We start from the raw sequence: 18,462 nt of genomic DNA, 5'->3' as shown, positions 1-18,462 counted from the left end.
TTTGTTTTGTTTTGTTGTTGTTATTTTGTGTTTTTTTGTTTTGTTTTGTTTTTTAGTTCCCAATAATTTTTTCCATTTCTCCAATGAAGAAACTAAAGCAAGACAGGTCAGGTAACTTGCTCAGAGTTACACAGCTAATCAAAGGAAGAGACAGGGGGCTGGGATTGTGGCTCAGAGGTAGAGCGCTCGCCTACCATGTGTGAAATACTGGGTTCGATCCTCAACACCACATAAAAATAAAATAAAGCTATGTGTCCACTTATAACTGAAAATAAATATTAAAAAAAAAAGAAAGAGACAGGGTTGGGAAGTAGCTCAGTGGTAGCACTTGCCTAGCATGTGCAAAGTCCTGGGTTTGATCCCCAGCAGAGAGAGAGAGAGAGAGAGAGAGAGAGAGAGAGAGAGAGAAGAATTTTAGCCATGGTCATCTGGCTGAAAGGCTTGTGCTTCCTACCTCCACCCTCTTCCACCCTTGCCATGTAACACCCTGCTATGGAAACAGAACCCTTTTCCTAGGGACCCACTACTTGGGACTTTTGGAAGAGAGCTAAGAATTCTGAGAAATCTCAAAACTTCTCTTCCTAGGCAGAACAAATTCCAAAGGATAAGTAAATCTAGATCTTAAGCCCCTTCCCCACATTTAAGACTTTCCTCTGAGGACACAGAAAATCGGGCTTGGATACTTCCCTTCCCTCTCCTTACCTTAACTCTCAGACTGAGAGCTTTGAGCCCTAAGGAGGGAGAATGGACAGATGGGTGGAGTGAACTTTGAGAAAGAAATATCTGGTGAAGAAGGCAGATCTCAGTTATCCACATAATAGTAACCTAAAGTTATACCCTTGTTGAACAGGGACCTAAAGTTATACCCTTCTTGTTTCAGAGTCACCTTTTAACTGTTTGGGTTTTGTTTGTTTGTTTATTTGTGGTTTTTCTTTTTTTTTTTTTTTTAAGTCAGGGTCCTGCCATGTTGCCCAGGTTGGCCTGGAACTCCTGGGCTCAAGAAATCCCCCTGCATCAGCCAGCTCTAAAGTAAAACTTTACCCTCAAACCTCTAATCACTCCCTTTCCACCCAGGTTTCCCAGCAAGGCCAGTGATCTAAAGAGGAATTTCATCTAACCTTTGTCCCCAGGCCTGGCAGCTAACATGGGTAATAAGTATCTCTCAACATTGGCCCAGTGACATCTCTTTCCCTAAACAAACCAACCTCTCCTCACATCCCCCACTCTGCACTTTCATTGACTATGTGTTGGCACATCTTGCCAAGATCTACCTGTAACTGGATTCATTTTTCAAGTTAGATGTTTGGCTGTTCAATCTCCTGCAAAAAGGAGTCATGCCAGCCAGACACAGTCCTTCCAGGGCCCCTGGCAGATAGGACAGAGTTGACACCACAACTGTTGAGACATTTGAGCACTGGATTTGTGTTGTTCAAAGAGGGTCTCCTGCAGCAATGACCTCCTCATGTCTCCTGGCCTTTCTACTTCTGGCTTCAGCTACAGTGGCCAGTCTCAGAGGTGGCAGTCAGTGCCCAGCTTGTGAGGGGCCCACCATGGACCTGGGGAGCCAGCGGGAGCTGCTTCTTGACCTGGCCAAGAGAAACATCCTGGACAATCTGCACCTCAGCCAGCGCCCAACCCTAAACCGTCCTGTGGCCAGAGCTGCTCTGAGGACCGCACTGCAGCACCTCCATGGTCCCCCCCAGGGAACACTTCTGGAGGACGACAGGGGACAAGAATATGAGATCATCAGCTTTGCTGAGACAGGTGGGTTCCTGGCAGTTCTTCCCCAAAAGCTGACCTCTCAAGGAAAGGAAAAGTCACCTCACCAACTTCACCCTGACTTCCTCTTATCAAGCCATCCAACTCCTGCTTCCTACAGCCTGCAATCCTAATCCCATGCTTCCACCCCAGGCTTTCTCTGATAGCTCACACCTGACCAATGGATAGCTTGGTATTAGTAAATTTCACTTCTTAGAGATTTCTTGCCCTCATCTCCTCAGGCTCCTCTCTCTATATACCACATAAACCTCAACAGGCTATGGTATGAGCCCATACATTTCCTAGGCCTGAATCCAGGGGCTTTTTGCTATGGAGTCTGTACTTTCTCTGGCCCCAGGATCCAGTCACTTCATTCTTTCCCACTTCCTCTAGATGACTTATTTGGTAAAAAGAGAAAAAGTAGATCACCAGGACTACAAGACTTCTCCGTATCTCATGTCCACATGTACCCCATATCAGAACAAGATCAAAATAGGGCTCAGAAAAAGGGATAGGGGATAAAAGGAAGAAAGAATTGCTTACATAGAGGAGGGAGTAATTAAAGTACTTAGTGGGCATCTGGAAAGAAAATCAGGAATTCTGAGACAGGACCTGGGAAACAGAATGTAAACTGAGCTTTTGCAAGCTTTTTCATAGGTCTGGAACACTCTTCCCTTCCTTGTCCCTTTCTCCCAGGTACCACTTCAAGACCTGGCACAAACTCTGGCACCAGACAACTTGGATTCACATTTTTGCTCAGCCACTTATTAGCTGCATGACCTGGGATGTTAATAGTTTTCTTGTTTGTAAATGTGGACAATGAGGATAACTGAATGGGCTAATACAGCTAAGTCTTTAGAATGTTGAAATAGAAGGGAGCAAGAAATAAAAGACTCAGCTCCTGCCCATGAGGGACTATGGCAGGAACCTTTTCTCTCTTTACCTTCACATGGCAGAAAAGGAAAAGATAGCTCTCTGAAGTGCTCTCTGAAGTCTCTTTTATAAGGACACTAATCCCCTTCATGAGGCTCCACCCTCATGACCTAATTACCTCCTAAAAGCCCCACTCCTAATATTGTGGTTAGGATTTCAACATATGAATTTTGAGGGGACACGTTAAGTCCATAATAGCCTTTCCCAAAAAACCTCTGAACATTCAGGAGTCTAGCCCATTCCTTTTTTCTTTCTTTCTTTTTTTTTTTTAAGTTGCTGATAGATCTTTATTTTTTTAATACATGGTACTGAGAATCAAACCAGTGCCTTACACATACTAGGCACATGCACTACCACTGAGCCCCAGCCCCAGCCCCTAGCCCATTTCTTTAAAACATGGTGACTGACCAAGCACGGTGGCACACACCTATAATCCCAGTGGCTCTGGAGGATGAGGCAGGAGGATTGTGAGTTCAAAGCCAGCCTCAGTGAGGCCCTAAGCAACTCAGTAAGACACTGTCTCTAAATAAAATATTAAAAAATAAATTTAAATAAATAAATACACACACACACACACACACACATACTGAGGATGTGGCTCAGTGGTAAAGCACCCCTGAGTTCAATCTCTGGTACCAAAAATAAAAAATAAAAAGATCCATGGTGGCTGGATTCCAAGAGGACAATCTCAGTGTGTAAATGATTGTCAAACTCCTGCATGCACCTTTAAAAAAAAGTCATTGTGACCAAGCCAAGAGTCAGCATAGGATGGAACTAATCAAAGGCATGAAAATCATAAGATATTGTTCACAGGAGGCTGCCAATATATAGTCAGCCTTCTGGCCCCTAATAATTCCTGTCCCTGCCACACAGAAAATATAATCACAGCCTCTCAATTCCTCTCCCCAGAATTTTCATCCCACTATGGCATTAGGACCAGGCTTGAAGTTCAGGATTTCATAGGCTGAATCAGGTGAAAATATATGAAGTTCTTCTGGAAATTTCTTCAGGTGGCAGGACCCTCCATGGTATCATACTGCCTCATTAGAGCTGATTGTGAACATCTTCTCCACAACTCCATGTTCAATGACGTCATATTAGTAGCTTGAAATTGGACATTGTAGAAGAATTTATACTACAGAAGTTGGGAAATACTGCAAATTAGGTCTTTAATTTTTTTTTCCCCCTGGAGACCAGTTATTAAACATTAAACTAACTCATCACTTCTTGTGTACTAAAAATACTGAGTATTGCCTACCACACACCTAGCATACAGTGCTGAGGCAGGGACAGGATAACCATAATAGGCCAGGTGTGGTGATGCCTGCCCATAATCCTAGCAACTCAGGAAGGAGGCTGAAGCTGGAGGATAGCAAGTTCAAGACCATCCTCAGCAAATTAGCAAGGCACTAAGCAACTTAGTGAGAGCCTGTCTCAAAATAAAACAATAAAATGGGCTGGGGATGTGGCTCAATGGTAGAGCAGGCCTGGGTTAAATCCCTAGTACTATAAAAAAAAAATTCCCTTCAAAACTCTGTGGGTTGGGCTGGGGTTATAGCTCAGTGGTAGAGCACTTACCTAGCATGTGTGAGGCACTGGGTTGAATCTCCTGCATGTAAATAAATAAATAAATAAATAAATAAATAAATAAATATAGGTCCATTGACAACTTAAAAAAAAAAAAACTCTGTAGGTTCTCTAAAATAATAAATTATTGGGACAAAAGTCCCCTGTGTTTCTCCTTTACTAACAAAGCAATAAATCATTCATTTATTTTTTTCTCAAAAAAATAAATAAAATAAAATAATAAATTGTAGTCTACTCATCTAGACAAAAGGCACCCTGCTCTATTAAGACAAACAGACCAAAGTTAGTGTTGTGGAACAACACCCTGAAGATTCTTAGAAGACCTTTTGTCTAGTTGGGAGAGTCTACAGAACATCACCTTAAATTCTAGATCTCAATAAGATGTTAGATCTTAACCCAGGGTTTTACAGCTGACATTTTATTGATTCATATCTTTACACTGAGACCATGTTTAACTGGTAGTGCCCTGGATTTGGATTTTATACTGAGGTCACTTCTTACTTTGAGAACCTTTTGTCAGAGAAGGGATGGAGAAAAAAAGAGTTTTAATTTTCAACCTAGCAAGTCCTTTGAGAAATATTTTTCTAAATTCTGCTAGAAAATTGAACAGTTCCTTTTTTAGTTCATCTCTCTCCTGAAATGCCTTATCATAGGCAGCTAAAATAAGATAATTGGCATTTTCAGGATTCTGCCTGGAAATATCTCTAGCTAAATTCACAAGTTTGTTAGATATTGTTTCTGGCTTCCAAGTTACCATAGGTGATAGCCAATACAGAACTTAGGTTCCTCTCTCTTAAGCTTTCAACAGCAATTTCTTCAGGGTTCTTGTTACCTTCACTAATAATCTCTTTCTTGTCCTTCTAACCTCTGCCTAACACTCAGTCCCAAGGCCAGTACTACATATTTCAGATTTTTGTTATGGTAGCATCCCACTTCTAATAGGAATTTCTTCTTCAGTTATTTATTAATTTAATATGCTAGCCCCAAACTGAACCTTTTTTGTGGTGCTGGCAATCATATCCAGGGCTTTGCCCTCACTGGGTAAGTAAGTATTCTACCATTGAGCTGTACCACAAGCCTTATGGAGTCTTTATTTCTTCCTCCCAGTACCAGGGATTGAACCCAGGACCTTGTACTTGCTAGGCAAACCCCAACTACCACTGAGCGACACTCCCAGTTCTATTTTTTAATTTTTTTTTTTTTTTGGTACCTGGGGCACTTAACCACTGAGCCACATTCCAGCCCCTTTTTGTACTTTATTAGAGACAGAGTCTCACAGAGTTGCTTAGGGCCTTGCTAAGTTGCTAAAGCTAGCTCCAAAGTTGCAGTCCTCCTGCCTCAGCTCCCGAGCTGCTGGGATTATAGATGTGTGCCACCACGCCAGGCTTAGTTTTTAAATTTTATTTTGCAACAGGATCTTGCTAAATTGCACAGGCTGCCTTGAACTTGCGATCTTCCCGCCTCCGCCTTCCAAGAATCTGTGGTTATGAGCATAAGCCACTATGTTGGGCTGCCTTTTTATTCTTTACGTGGTCAGGCTAGGGGTTTTCCAAATCTCTATGTCCTGTTTCCTTTTGATTATAGATTCTATCTTTAAATAATTTCTTTCTCATTTTACTGTATGCAACTTTTAAAAGTTGCACATCTTTTTTTTTTTTAATTTATTTTTTAGTTTTCGGCGGACACAACATCTTTTGTATGTGGTGCTGAGGATCGAACCCGGGCCGCATGCATGCCAGGCGAGCATGCTACTGCTTGAGCCACATCCCCAGCCCCAAGCTGCACATCTCGATCTGCAGTATTTTGCTAAGAAATTTCTTCTGCCAAATATCCGAGTTCATCACTCTTAATTTCTGCCTTCCATAAACCCATAGAATGTGGACACAATACAGTCCAATTTTTGCCACTTTGCAATAAGGATGATCTTTACTCCAGTTTCCAGTAAAATAGTCCTTATTTCCATCTGACACCTCATCAGAATTGCCTTTCCTTTGCATATTTCTACCAACATTTTGATCATGAGCACTTAGGTAATCTCTTAAGAAATATCACACTCCCCCCTCCTTTTATTTAGAGCCCCCTCCAGAATTGAAAATTAAAACTCTGTTCTGGGAAATCTAGGTCTTTTCTAGTGTGCCTCTCCAAATTCTTCGTACCAGGCTCCAATGCCACTCCCATATTTTCAGGTATTTGTTATAGTACTATCCCACTCTCATTGCCAATTCTCTTAGCCCCTTTTGTGCTGCTATTAAAGAATACCACAAATGGGGTAATTTATAATGAACACACATTTATTAGCTCATTGTTCTGGAGGCTGGGAAGTTCAAAAATCAAAGGGCCAACAACTGGCAAGGACCTTCTTTCTTTCATCATCCCCTGGTAAAAGGACAAAGAAAAGGCAATTTGGGAGAGGGAATCATGACCTTGTCCTTTTATAAGAAACCCATTCCTCTGATAAGGGCATTAATCAATTCATGAGGGATTTGATCTCCATGACTCAAATCCCTCTCAATAGGCCCCACCTCCCAACATTACCACATTAGGGATCAAAGTTCTAACATACTAACTTTAGGGGACACATTCAAATCATAGCAAATGCCAAGTGCTACAGAGAGTTCAAGTATGCTGGAAATAGAGAGGTAATTGAGAGGTAGGATTAGAAAGCTGTAATGACTGGGGCTTCTTGTGTCCACAGGCCTCTCCAACATCAACCAGACTCGTCTTAGTTTCCACTTCTCTGATAGAACTTCTGGTGGCATGGAGATCCAGCAGGCCAGCCTCATGTTCTTTATACAGCTCCCTCCTAATACCACTTGGACTATGAACATGAGGGTCCTTGTGTTGAATCCACGTGACCCCAACCTCACCTTGGCTACTCAGCAGCTGCTAGAGATGGATACCACTGGCTGGCACCAGCTCCTCCTGGGGCCTGAAGCTCAAGCTGCCTGCAGCCAAGGGCACCTTACCCTCGAACTAGTACCTGAAGGCCAGGTAGCCCCCAACTCAATCATCCTGGATGGAGCTGCCCATAGGCCTTTTGTGTCAGCCCGGGTAAGAGTTGGGGGCAAGCACCGGGTTCGCAGACGAGGCATCGACTGCCAGGGAGGGTCCAGAATGTGCTGTCGACAAGAGTTCTTTGTAGACTTCCGTGAGATTGGCTGGCACGACTGGATCATCCAGCCTGAGGGCTATGCAATGAACTTCTGCACAGGGCAGTGCCCACTACATGTGGCAGGGATGCCTGGCATTGCTGCCTCCTTTCACACTGCAGTGCTCAGTCTGCTCAAAGCCAACACAGCTACTGGAACTGCTGGAGGGGGTTCATGCTGTGTGCCCACAGCCCGGCGTCCCCTGTCTTTGCTCTACTATGACAAGGACAGCAACATTGTCAAAACCGACATACCTGACATGGTGGTAGAGGCCTGTGGGTGCAGTTAGTCTTGTGAAATGAACAAATATCCCTCACAGAGGTGCCCTTCCTCAAAGAGGGAATGATTCCATTCCTGCCTCTGTCTAGAATGTGGACTGCATCTTCCTGAGCAACTTTTCGAAATTGTCCCACCTTGGACTTGAGATCTGTATCTAAGAAGAATCACTATACTATCCTCATAACCTCTCTCCTAAGGCATCATCTTTTCAACATGTCCCTCATGCTCAAACCCCATACCAGGGACTCTGATCCACCTCCAACCATGAGCAGTGCCTTCAGGTTTCCAGGCAAAATTCACCCTTAATCAACCCCGTTATCTTCTATGCCTTCACAGATGACTGGGTCCACTGCCCTTTCCACTCGATGGTCCCCATTCCAGGGCAGTGGACCCAGTCACTCCCTCTGATTTTTCTGGTTCTCCAAAAAGCCCCTTCCTTGGATTCACCAAAGATTAGATTATTGTTCTCCAAAGTGACACATACGCCCTCTGTGTATTGAGGCCCTTGCCTAAGTGCGTTGCTAATGCTCTCTGCACACTCATATCCATTCTTTGTTTTTTTCTTCCCTGCACTGTGCCCTTGAAGACTGACTCACCTGAGCTCCCACACCTTCTGGCTTCCTGCTGAGTTTGACCAAGGGGAGACCCAGGCAGATGACCAAGGGATAGGAGGAGACGGAGGTCAGACTATTTCTCATTCCTGCTACCTATTTATCTATATGTTATGATTCTGTGTAACTGTGGCTGGGTTGTGTCCCTGTAGCTCCCAACTGACTACACCTTCCATGATTCCAGCTCTGCCTAGATTTTGATATCATTGTGTTGACACTGATGACTTTCCCCCTTTTTAGTCCCTGGTGTTTCAACATCCCTCACTGGTTCCCTTAACCCTGCCTGTAGCTTTGTATATAATTCCTCTACTAAGTCCTCTTGATGAAGCAGACATAGTCGGTTGAGGGGGGGTCCTCTATCTCCTGCTAGGACCCTAACACCCCCAAATGACACAGAGCCTGCCTGCCTGCTTTTCTCTCTTTACATGGATTACTCAGGGCTAAGCTATTGTATCCATCTCACATTTCCTGCCTCCTCTTCTCCTAGGATGCCTCCTCCATCCTCCCAGAACCATCCTTTGATGGTCTCGTGGCTAACAAAGAACTAGATTTGGGGGCTGGGATTGTGGCTCAGCAGTAGAGCGCTCGTCTAGCACGTGTGAAGCCCTGGGTTCGATCCTCAGCACCACATAAAAATAAAGAAATAAAATAAAGGTATTGTGTCCAACCACTTCTAAATAAATGTTAAAAAAAAAAAACAAACAAACTAGATTTTGCCCGCTCCTCTCCTCTTTATATACTCACTCCAGGAGATGAGACAGATCAATGATCAGTCAAGCAAGCTGACACTCTGTGTGCACACATATGGTGGGAGGCGGAGGAATGCTTAAAACTGGCTGCCAGGACCTTTGGCTTGTCTTCCTTTCATCCACCCCCAAGGCTCCATCCAGGAGTCCTGCCTAGAAGCTGCAACTGGCAAGGGTCTTTTGAGTGGGAGAAGAGGAAGGCCTGGGATAAGGAGAGGGTGGCATTTGCTCAGAGACTAGGTCCTCTTTAGACCTTTGCCCTTCTTCCCCCACCATCTCCTCTCTTTGGCTGGACAGCCCTGAACCATGGGGTCGATATCGTCTGCAGCCCAAGGCCAGGTTTGCACAAATCCCATGTGTCCTTTGGGGAACGTGATGTCTGTGTTTGCTCAGCTTATAACCCCCTCCTATCAGGGTAAGAGGTCCCCGGAATAGAAATACTAGAGGAGAAAGTCTGAGAGAGACCTCCTGGGGGAACTGCACATCTGAGCTGTAGGGCTTCCTGAGTAACCCATGAAAGTCATTCCACCTTTGAGTTGAGACCTTCATCTGAGGAGGTCTTCTGGTATATCTCCTTCTTTCTACCAGTGTCTCTCTAGTTCATCCCTGTCCCAGATCTAATCTCCTTTCCTTCAATCACCAAAACTGAGACTGGAGTAAGGTAAAGTAAGGGGGCACTCACCCTGGAGCCAAAATTTTAAGGAGTAGGCAAAAAATTCATCAATCAATATAAGCAATATTTTAATGCAATATTTTGGGAGGGACACCAGGGATTAAACTCAGGGGTACTCCACCACTAAGCCACATCCCCAGCCCTATTTTATATGTTTTTTAAAGACAAGGTCTTACTGAGTTGCTTAGCACTTCACTTTTGCTGAGAATGACTTTGAACCCACGATCCTTTTGTCTCAACCTCCCGAGCCACTGGGATTACAGGCATGTTCCACTTGCGCTTGGCTGCAATGTTTTTTAAATGTCAAAATTAATGCAAAAAAATCCATGATGAACAAAATAGCATATTTTTAAATAAACACAGGATCCGTATCATTCCTTTTTTTTTTTTTTTGGTTCTGCTTTATGTAAAAAGGGGAAAGAATAGGTCTGTCTTCTTCCAACATTTTCTTCCTGAGCCTCGTAGCCCTTACCTCCTAACTCTTTTAGGCTGTTCTCATTTGGGCAAGACAAGTACTCCTGCTTCTGCTACTTCCTTACCCACCCCCAAGCCTGTCCCTACCCCCAGCCCCCAACCAGGTTGGTGGTAGGGCGGGCAGTGAGGCAGATGGCTGGGGTATTTATAACCCCGGAGCACTTCTTGGGAAAAGTGACTAAGATGCTAAGAGCGTATTTATAGCTGAGTTCTGACGTAAGTGTCAGTGGGGAGGTAGGGCCAGGCCAGGCGTAACAGCTAGAGGGTGGGAAGAGCTGGAAATTGGGGGCACCTGACAGGGTGTGGAGAGTCAGGATCAGTAACTCCTGCAGCCATTTCTTGCTACTTCCCATGACTCTGTTTCCTGGCACAAACAGGTAAGTCCCCCCAGGCACCACCATGGACAGACAACTCTACTTTGCAATCTCGTATTTCAAGTCTCAGGGACTAGAGGGCTGTAACTCACCTGCAGCAACCAACAGAAAGGGAATTAGGAGCTTGGGAAAATACTAGCCAAAGGACTTGAATGTTTCAGGGCCTGGAGAGAAATGCAGTGTGCACAGGAGCATGTAGGAATCTTATTGTCCCTTCTTTTGTCTCCTTTCCATATGGTGCCCTAAGTTCCAAAGAAGAGCCTGGCACCAGACATCGTGCTCCATTGCCATGTTGTCAGTATGATGAGGTCTAAAATCAGAGGTGGCAGTGATGCATCCCTGAGGATAGCCTCTGCTCTCTGGCAGTGGTGAGGGGGAATAGTAGAGGAACCAGCTCTTCCCCGACCCCTGTGGAGGAGGCAGGGTCCCAGAGGGAGAGGGTAAGGCACACTCCTAATCTCTTGATTCCAACAGCAGTCCCTTTCCAGTCCCTGGGAAGCTCTGGTCATCTAGAAGCCAGCTGCTGTCCAGTGGCACAGGACTGCCACATAGTGGACACTGGTGGTATTGAGGCCCAGCCCCCAAGGTGGGACCCCCTTTTGATGGCTCTTGACAGCTCCACCAACTGAACAGCAGGAAGAAGAATAAGTGGTATAGGGACACATTTCCAAATCACACTACCTTCCCAACAGTTTTCTCCTTGCTACCTCCCCCAGCTTCTTGAAGAAACTGGGGCAGACTGAGAAAAGCTAGCCCGAGGCCCATCCTATTAAAGGTTCTTTCTACTCCTATTTAAAGTCCTTGAAGACTAGGCAGGTGACATATACCTATAATCCAAGCTACTCAGTAGGCTGAAGCAGGAAGATCACTTGAGCCCAGGAGTACAAAGCCAGCCTAGGTGACATAGCAAAACTTTATCTTGAAAGAAATTTTTAAAAAATCAGTGAAGTGTATAGTAAGGAGGGCTGAGACTGGGAACTAAGGTTGGTGTACTCTCTTGCTTTGTTCTCAAAACCTCTTAAACCTCCCATTTCCCAACTCCATTTACAGAGGCCTCACACCACTTCTAGGATGCCTCAAACCTAGGAAACTCTGATAGCACCCTGAAAGAGAAGCAGCAGTTGGGTACAGGCCCTTCCAAGTCGCATGCCCTTCTGCCAGCCTTGATGGACTCTGCCCTGCTGTAAGGTTGCATCACTACCACCCCCACCTCTCTGGGTTTCCCCAGACATCACAGTAGCACGTCCCCCACACCTTGTTCTGGCCCTCCTCCACATTGTGCACCAGTCCAATTGGACTCTGGGCGGACAGCACAGGCAGGGTCAGGGGGTGATTTCTATGTCCCGTGGCTCTGCCACCTTAGCATGAACAGAAGGACTCCGTTCTCCTACCACCCCCTAACCCTTCACCCCTGTCCCAGTCCCAAGTTCTAGAAATAGATCATAATCCTTCTGGACCAGAGACCCCAGAGAAATAAACACTGGAACTAACAGCTGCCTCACAGAAATTGCTGCGGGAGTGGTGACTGGGAAAAGTAAAGACTGAACTGGGGGGAAATTGCCCTTCCCCACCTGGCTTATATGGAGTCCCTCCTCTGAGTCCCAGACCTTGGGAACTGAGTATGTGAAATCATCCTCTTTCTTGCATCATGTGTGTCCACGTTGTCCCCCCGCCCTACCATGCCCCTGCCTCAAGCCACCACAGCCAGATGGTGAAACCCGAGCCCCAGGGGGGACCTTCACCCCTTGCAGGAACCTGATGGGCAGCACAGCTGGCCAATCCTAAGGTTCAGAGGGTAGGTCTGCTGGCTGACCACTAGGTGAGGAAGCCCCAGGCAGCTGGCTCTAAAGAGGCCCCAGGTCAGTAGCCAGACCATGAACTGTTTGGGTCAAACAGCTACCCATCGGACGATCCATTTACAGCCTTCCTGAGTCCCAGGCCACAGAAGACAAGTAGCCCTACCTTTGGTCAAGGGTAGCTGTGGCACTGGTGTTTGCCGCTGCTGAGCCCTTACTGGCCTCCATGCAATCAGACTCAATAGACGAGCAACTGCCATCCAAGGCTCCCGACCCAGGGTCATCCACCAGGAGCGTGGGGCTCCCAGATGTCCAGTTCTGGCTGGTGCTGCTGTGGGTACTAATATGGGCACAGGGCACAAGATCTGCATGCACCTCCTGTGAGAGCCCAACACTGGCACCCCAAGCAGAACGAGCTCTGGTCCTGGAGCTAGCCAAGCAACAAATCCTGGAGGGGCTGCACCTGACCAGTCGTCCTAGAATAATTCATGCTCCACCCCAGGCAGCGCTGACCAGAGCCCTTCGGAGACTACAGCCTGGGATTGTGGCTCCAGGGAATGGGGAGGAGGTCATCAGCTTTGCTACCATCACAGGTGGGTGAGAAAAGACATAGGCGGAGAGCAGACAAAGAAAGGGAGAGAGAAGGGAAGACTGAAAGAAAGGCAGAGAGAGTGGGGTGTGGCAGCAGACGGAGGAGCTAGGGCAGGGAATGGTTGTTAAGACACAAGGCAGTCTCTTCTTTTTTTTTTTTTCCCCCTAAAAGTGAGCATGAGGGAGAGCAGTGGGTAGACTCTAGGGAGCTTCAGAAAGAGTTTTATCTCTGCTCACATGTTAATTGTCTTCTGGGCAGACTCCTCCACTTCAATCTGCAGCTCCATGCTCACCTTCCACCTGTCCACTGTTCAGTCCCACCACCTATACCATGCCCGTCTCTGGCTGCATGTGCTCCGAACCTTTCCTGGCACTCTTTACCTGAGGATCTTCCGATGGGGCCCAAGGAGGAAGCACAGAGGATCCCGGACCCTCCTGGCAGAGCACCAAATCACTACCCCAGGCTGGCATGCCCTTACTCTGCCCTCTAGTGGCTTGAGAGGTGAGGAATCTGCTGTCTTGAAACTCCAACTGAAATGCAGATCCCTAGAAGGCAACAAGACAATTACTGGACCACTGAGGTGGCTACTGGACACTACCGGACACCAGCAGCCCTTCCTGGAGCTTAAGATTCGTGTCAACGAGCCTGAAGCAGGCCGGGCCAAGAGGAGGACTCCCACCTGTGAGCCTGAGACCCCCTTATGTTGTAGGCGAGATCATTATGTAGACTTTCAGGAACTGGGATGGCGAGACTGGATCCTGCAGCCTGAAGGTTACCAGCTGAATTACTGCAGTGGGCAGTGCCCACCCCACCTGGCTGGCAGCCCTGGCATTGCTGCTTCCTTCCATTCTGCTGTCTTCAGCCTCCTTAAAGCCAACAATCCTTGGCCTGAGGGTACTTCCTGTTGTGTCCCTACTGCCCGAAGGCCTCTCTCTCTCCTCTACCTTGGCCATAATGGCAATGTGGTCAAGACGGATGTGCCAGATATGGTGGTGGAGGCTTGTGGTTGTAGCTAGCAAGAGGACCTGGGGGTTCAGATAGAAGATATCAAGTTGGGGGTTCCCAGGTAAAGGGCATCTGTGTCTGGAGGCATCAGATTTCCTGATCCGCACCTCCACCCAACAAGACCACCTGGCACTATGTCAGGGTTGACCCCTATGTGACCCAAATGCACACTTTCTTGTCCCAGACTTTTGGCCTTTTTCAGGCTGGTTGATATGTGGGCAAATGGGTAAAGTATTTCCTCTAAGGGGACTACCCAGGCAGTATGATTTTCTACCCCAAGTGAGAAGATGGCAGGGGCTAGCAGGGAAGAGAGGGAAGGAGAAGGCAGAGAAAATTACTTAATCTTTCCCAAGAAGAGTAAGTCCTCAAGAAAGGGAGGAAGCAGAAGTTTCAGCAAGCTTGGGACAGGGCAAATGGCCTGGCCAAGGGTAGGGATTGTTCAGTGCTTTAAGGAAGGGTCAAGAGGGAGATGAACAAGGTGCCAAGGGAGGGTGTGTAGGAAAACTCCAGAAGCAGAAATAAGGAAAAAGGGGTGCTGAGCCTAAGAAATTCTCTGATTTTCCCTGGGGAAACACAAACATTTATTCTTTTTTTTTTTTTTTTCGTTACCAGGGATTAAACCCAGGGCTCTTAACTACGAGCCACATCCCCAGCCCTTTCTTATTTTTTAATTTTGAGACAGGGTCTTTCTAAATTGCTTAGGCTGGAGCTAGGGTTGTGGCTCAGCGGTAGAGTACTCACCTAGCATGTGTGAGGCCCTGGGTTCGATCCTCAGCACCACATACAAATAAATAAATAAAGGTATTTTGTCCGACTACAAATAAAAAATAAATATTTTTAAAAAATAAATAAATAAATAAATAAATTGCTTAGGCTGGTTTTGAACTTATGATCCTCTTGCCTCAGCCTCCCAAGCCACTGGATTACAGGTGTGTGCCACCATGTCCAGCTTATACTTTCTTAATAAAAGAGAGAAAGCAAATCAACAAATGTGAGTCATGAAGAAGGGCCAAGGTGATGGTCCAGAGTAATAGTTTTTAAAGTGTGATGTGGGGATCTCAAGGAGGACCCTGAGACCCTTTCAGGGTTTCCAAAAGCCAAAACTATTTGCATAATATTAAGATGTTATTTGTCTTTTTTTATTCTCATTATCTCAAAATCGTACAATGGAGTTTTCCAGAGTGTTTCAAGCAATTACATCATCTTTCTAACATTATTCTTAATGGAATGTGAACTTGTGTATTCTTGTGTTATAATTTTTTGTTTTAATTTCTAATATGATAAATTGATAGATCTAGATCTCATGCAAAAAAAAAAAGCTCAATAATTTTGAAGAGCATAGAGAGGTCTTAAAACATAAAAAAGTTTAAGAATTGCTGATCTATAGTGTGTTCTAAAAGAGCTCCTCTGAAGAAGGGGCAGGCATCTGGGAAGGGAGCATATGTTGTGTCCCTTCTTTTTTCAATGACCATTGGTCAGCCTGACTGAATTGGGTGCAGGGTGAAGGTCCATGACCTTCTATGTGTAAGTGGTTTGAGTCAGTCATGTGGGGAGGCAGACTCAAACAGTGTTCCCTATACGTCCCCACCCCCAGAATCACTACCCTGTTGTAGGACCTCTGGCCTGCCCCTAGCTTCACCTTTTCTTTTCCCCCTTGATTCTCAGATAGAACTGTAGGACCACTGACCTTCCAGACTTAAAAAAGTGGTCCTTGGAGACATAGCTAGGATGTGGGAGATCTGTCTGACAGATGACATTAAAGGGAAGGGTCTCCTTTCCGCCATCATGCTTTCTCTTCTTTATCAGAAAGACCAGAGACTGAAATAGCTGCCCCCATCCCTGAATACAGTCACTATGGCAACACAAATCCAAAGGGACAGGGCACCCCTCGTCAGGCACAACCGCTAGGCATTAACAGCCTCGCAAGTGTGCCCTCCATTTCATTGGGCTCGTACATCCCCGTCTCCGGGATCCTAACTGGGTTTTCGTGGTTGTGGTGGTGGTGGTGGTGGGAGATCTGTCAAAGCTTCTTTAGCTCCATCGTGCCTGCATTTTCCCGGACTCCAAGATGGTGTCAAGTGCCAGAACCGCCAGCAGAGGGAGCAGAAAGCCTGAAAGAGCAGAAAGTCCGCAGTGGGGAGAGGTGCGGAGGTGGCGGCAGTCTTTAGAAGTTGGAGTGAAGGGAACCTCGGGAAAGGGCTTTAGACCCAGGATTCCTTAGTGACCTTGTGAATACACACCCCGAATCCAGAGCTCCAGTCAGTGTTTCTCTCTTTTAGGCTCCCTAGATCCTTAACCTTCCGCCACAGCCGCCAACCCCTCAATTCAGTTTGTTCAAATCCTAGCTCTATCCCAACCCCTCAAAGTTCCATCCAAAGAATGAGATTGGCAGATAAACTAGAGGGTGATAGAATATTCAGTTAACACCAACAAAAGTCCACGACCCTACCTTCCAATATTATCTTTCTCGTACGAACTTCTCTCCTTTCTTTCCTCGCTCCGCAGTATTTTTCTCAGTGTATTCCTGGCTCTGGTTCAGGGACTCCTCATTGACGACTGATCCTAGAATCCATTCCGGAATTTCCTGCCAACCACCAGCAGCGTGTTAAACCGGGCAGGGGGGGGTGTTAGGCAGTATAGGGTCCCTCTAGGGAGGGGGAGGATCCTGGGGGTCCTGGGGGTGCAATAAGCCCGGCACCCCCTCGCTCGCTTCCAGCCACCCCACCTCATCTACCAGAACAGCAAAAGGGAGAGAAATAGGAGGGAGGTGAGGGGTGAGCGGGAAGAGCGGCGGCGCGCCAGCGGCTAAAGCAAGAAAAAGTTTTTGCAAAAGGAAAAAAAAAAAGTTTGCGCTTCTCGCGGGTGGTCCCGGCTTGCGGCCCGGCGGGCTGGGCCGGCGGGAGGGCTGGGGGCCAGGTTGGGGGGGTGGGGTGGCACTGAGGCTGCGCTGCCGTGGCCCTGTCCACCCCCCCTCCCCACCGCACACCCCCCAGCCCAGACTAGCCCTGGACCGTGCATCCCGAGCCCTGCGTCCAGACGGAGGTGAGAAGGGGGGCAGGCGGGGGACCACCTGGGAGCTGTGGGGGAGGGGATCCAAAGGGGATGCTCTGCTGCCGAAGGACTCTTCCCAGCCGTGAGGGAGACCTGGGGCAGAGAGACAAAATGGGGTGGGAGAGACGGGGAAAGGATATTAGAAAGTTTGGAGAAATTTTTCATTTGTGTCTCCTTTTCTATCTGCTCTTTTTTCCCTGTCTGTGTGTCTGTCTCAGGCAACCGTGGGTCTCTTTGTCTATCTCTGCCTCTCACACAATATTAGAAACATCTTCCTTTCTTGAGGTTGGGATGAAGAGACTGTTGGGACGGCCAGTTGGAGGTCTGCGTGGTAGACAGGGAACTCCAGGTGTGTCTCTGAGCGCCGGGCTGGAAGACGTCAGTGTTTCTAAGAGGAGGGGACTGACAGCAAAGGAGGGAGCTCTAGGTGGGGTGGGGATAGGGTGTGTGTGTGAGAGGCAACAAAACCACTGGCCTTGGACCCTTGACCTGTCTAGTGACAGATGTGCCCGCGGATGCTTGAGTTTTGGGGAAAAGGAAAGCATTCGGGACTAGGGAGGGAATGTCCAAGGTGTAGTCTAGGCCTTAGACAAATCCCAGGCAATTTTGGACTCCTGAGTCCCACGGGCTGTGGGCATTGCTCTGGGAGGAGATGGGGAGACCTTGTCTTGACCCTCTGACCTCGGGACCACCAGGACAGCTATAGCCACCCGCAGGGAGACCCTACTGGGGCTGGGCGGAACTACTGGCCACTGCCAGCCTGTGTATCGCTGCTGGTCGCCCTCCCAAACAGGAGCTGGGGACCAAGGCCCCTCCTCTGGCTCAGACCACCCTGCCTGCCCTTACTCCCCGCTCTGAAGCCTCTTTCAGGCCCCATGACCCCGAAACAATTAGCCCTGGGCAGCTAGCTTTAGGGACAGGATTAGGGAAAAGGGACCCCGTAGAGACTGAGGGTTTTAGGGGACTGAAGAACTGGGGTCTTAATGGGATGGATCTTTCCTTCCAATAGAGGAAGAAGGCTGGGAGATTTCTTGGGGGAGAAATAAGAGCCAGAATAGGGTGGTTTTCCCCAGGGGGCGGGGTCCAGAGGACCCCCCCTCATTATCTCCAGGGCATCCCCGCCCGAGGACTCAGACCCCGCCCTTGACGTCACTAGGGGGTTCCCGGGGGTCTGGAAGGGTTAACCCTTAAGAAGCCAGCCGTGATACCCGGGAACCTAAGACGTACCCGGGAACCTCCTCCGCATAGATGTATTTTATTTACCCAGTCATTTTCTCGCGCTTTGGTTAACTGGATTCATCTTTCTTTCTCAACCTACCATACTGAGATCCCTGCTCTCCAATAATGCCCCCCATCCCAGAGCACCTCTGTCAGCTTTCTGGATGCGCTGAGGGGAGGAGGGAAGAATGTGTTCCGCCCCCCCCCTCCCCCGCC

General features: G+C 47.4%; 3 protein-coding genes and 1 long non-coding RNA gene across 4 annotated transcripts in view; 3 read left to right on the top strand and 1 right to left on the bottom strand.

Annotated features, from left to right (window-relative positions):
- The first annotated feature begins 1,252 nt into the window (after positions 1 to 1,252).
- Inhbc (inhibin subunit beta C) lies at positions 1,253 to 9,065 on the top strand. The gene is made up of 2 exons (XM_015483129.2): positions 1,253 to 1,764; positions 6,974 to 9,065. Exons 1-2 carry the CDS (start codon positions 1,452 to 1,454, stop codon positions 7,714 to 7,716), a joined length of 1,056 nt encoding a protein of 351 aa, XP_015338615.1. The 5' UTR covers positions 1,253 to 1,451; the 3' UTR covers positions 7,717 to 9,065.
- A 1,063-nt stretch (positions 9,066 to 10,128) lies between these two features.
- On the top strand, positions 10,129 to 14,649 carry Inhbe (inhibin subunit beta E). Its single transcript, XM_015483128.2, has 2 exons — positions 10,129 to 12,973; positions 13,231 to 14,649. The coding sequence occupies exons 1-2, from the start codon at positions 12,607 to 12,609 to the stop codon at positions 13,986 to 13,988; spliced, it is 1,125 nt and encodes a 374-aa protein (XP_015338614.1). The 5' UTR covers positions 10,129 to 12,606; the 3' UTR covers positions 13,989 to 14,649.
- A 445-nt stretch (positions 14,650 to 15,094) lies between these two features.
- Positions 15,095 to 16,654, bottom strand: LOC125617832. Its single transcript, XR_007348941.1, has 2 exons — positions 16,427 to 16,654; positions 15,095 to 16,088 (listed from the first exon to the last, which is right to left on the bottom strand). It is a non-coding gene; the product is annotated as an uncharacterized LOC125617832 (long non-coding RNA).
- Positions 16,655 to 16,914: 260 nt separating this feature from the next.
- Gli1 (GLI family zinc finger 1) overlaps positions 16,915 to 18,462 on the top strand; it is a 10,573-nt gene continuing 9,025 nt past the window's right edge. Inside the window, exon 1 of the mRNA XM_048806578.1 lies at positions 16,915 to 17,019. The gene's annotated coding sequence lies outside the window, so the exon portion shown is untranslated. The remainder of the gene's footprint in view (positions 17,020 to 18,462) is intronic.

The sequence above is a fragment of the Marmota marmota genome, unplaced genomic scaffold, assembly GCF_001458135.2.
Source record: "Marmota marmota marmota unplaced genomic scaffold, marMar, whole genome shotgun sequence".
Lineage (NCBI taxonomy): Eukaryota > Metazoa > Chordata > Mammalia > Rodentia > Sciuridae > Marmota > Marmota marmota.
This window is presented reverse-complemented; position numbering and strand designations above follow the sequence as displayed.

Coding starts and splice junctions, on each gene's coding strand:
- Inhbc (XM_015483129.2), top strand. CDS start 1,452: ATGACCTCCTCATGTCTCCTGGCCTTTCTACTTCTGGCTTCAGCTACA. Junction 1,765..6,973: donor CATCAGCTTTGCTGAGACAG/GTGGGTTCCTGG, acceptor TTGTGTCCACAG/GCCTCTCCAACATCAACCAG.
- Inhbe (XM_015483128.2), top strand. CDS start 12,607: ATGCAATCAGACTCAATAGACGAGCAACTGCCATCCAAGGCTCCCGAC. Junction 12,974..13,230: donor CAGCTTTGCTACCATCACAG/GTGGGTGAGAAA, acceptor TCTTCTGGGCAG/ACTCCTCCACTTCAATCTGC.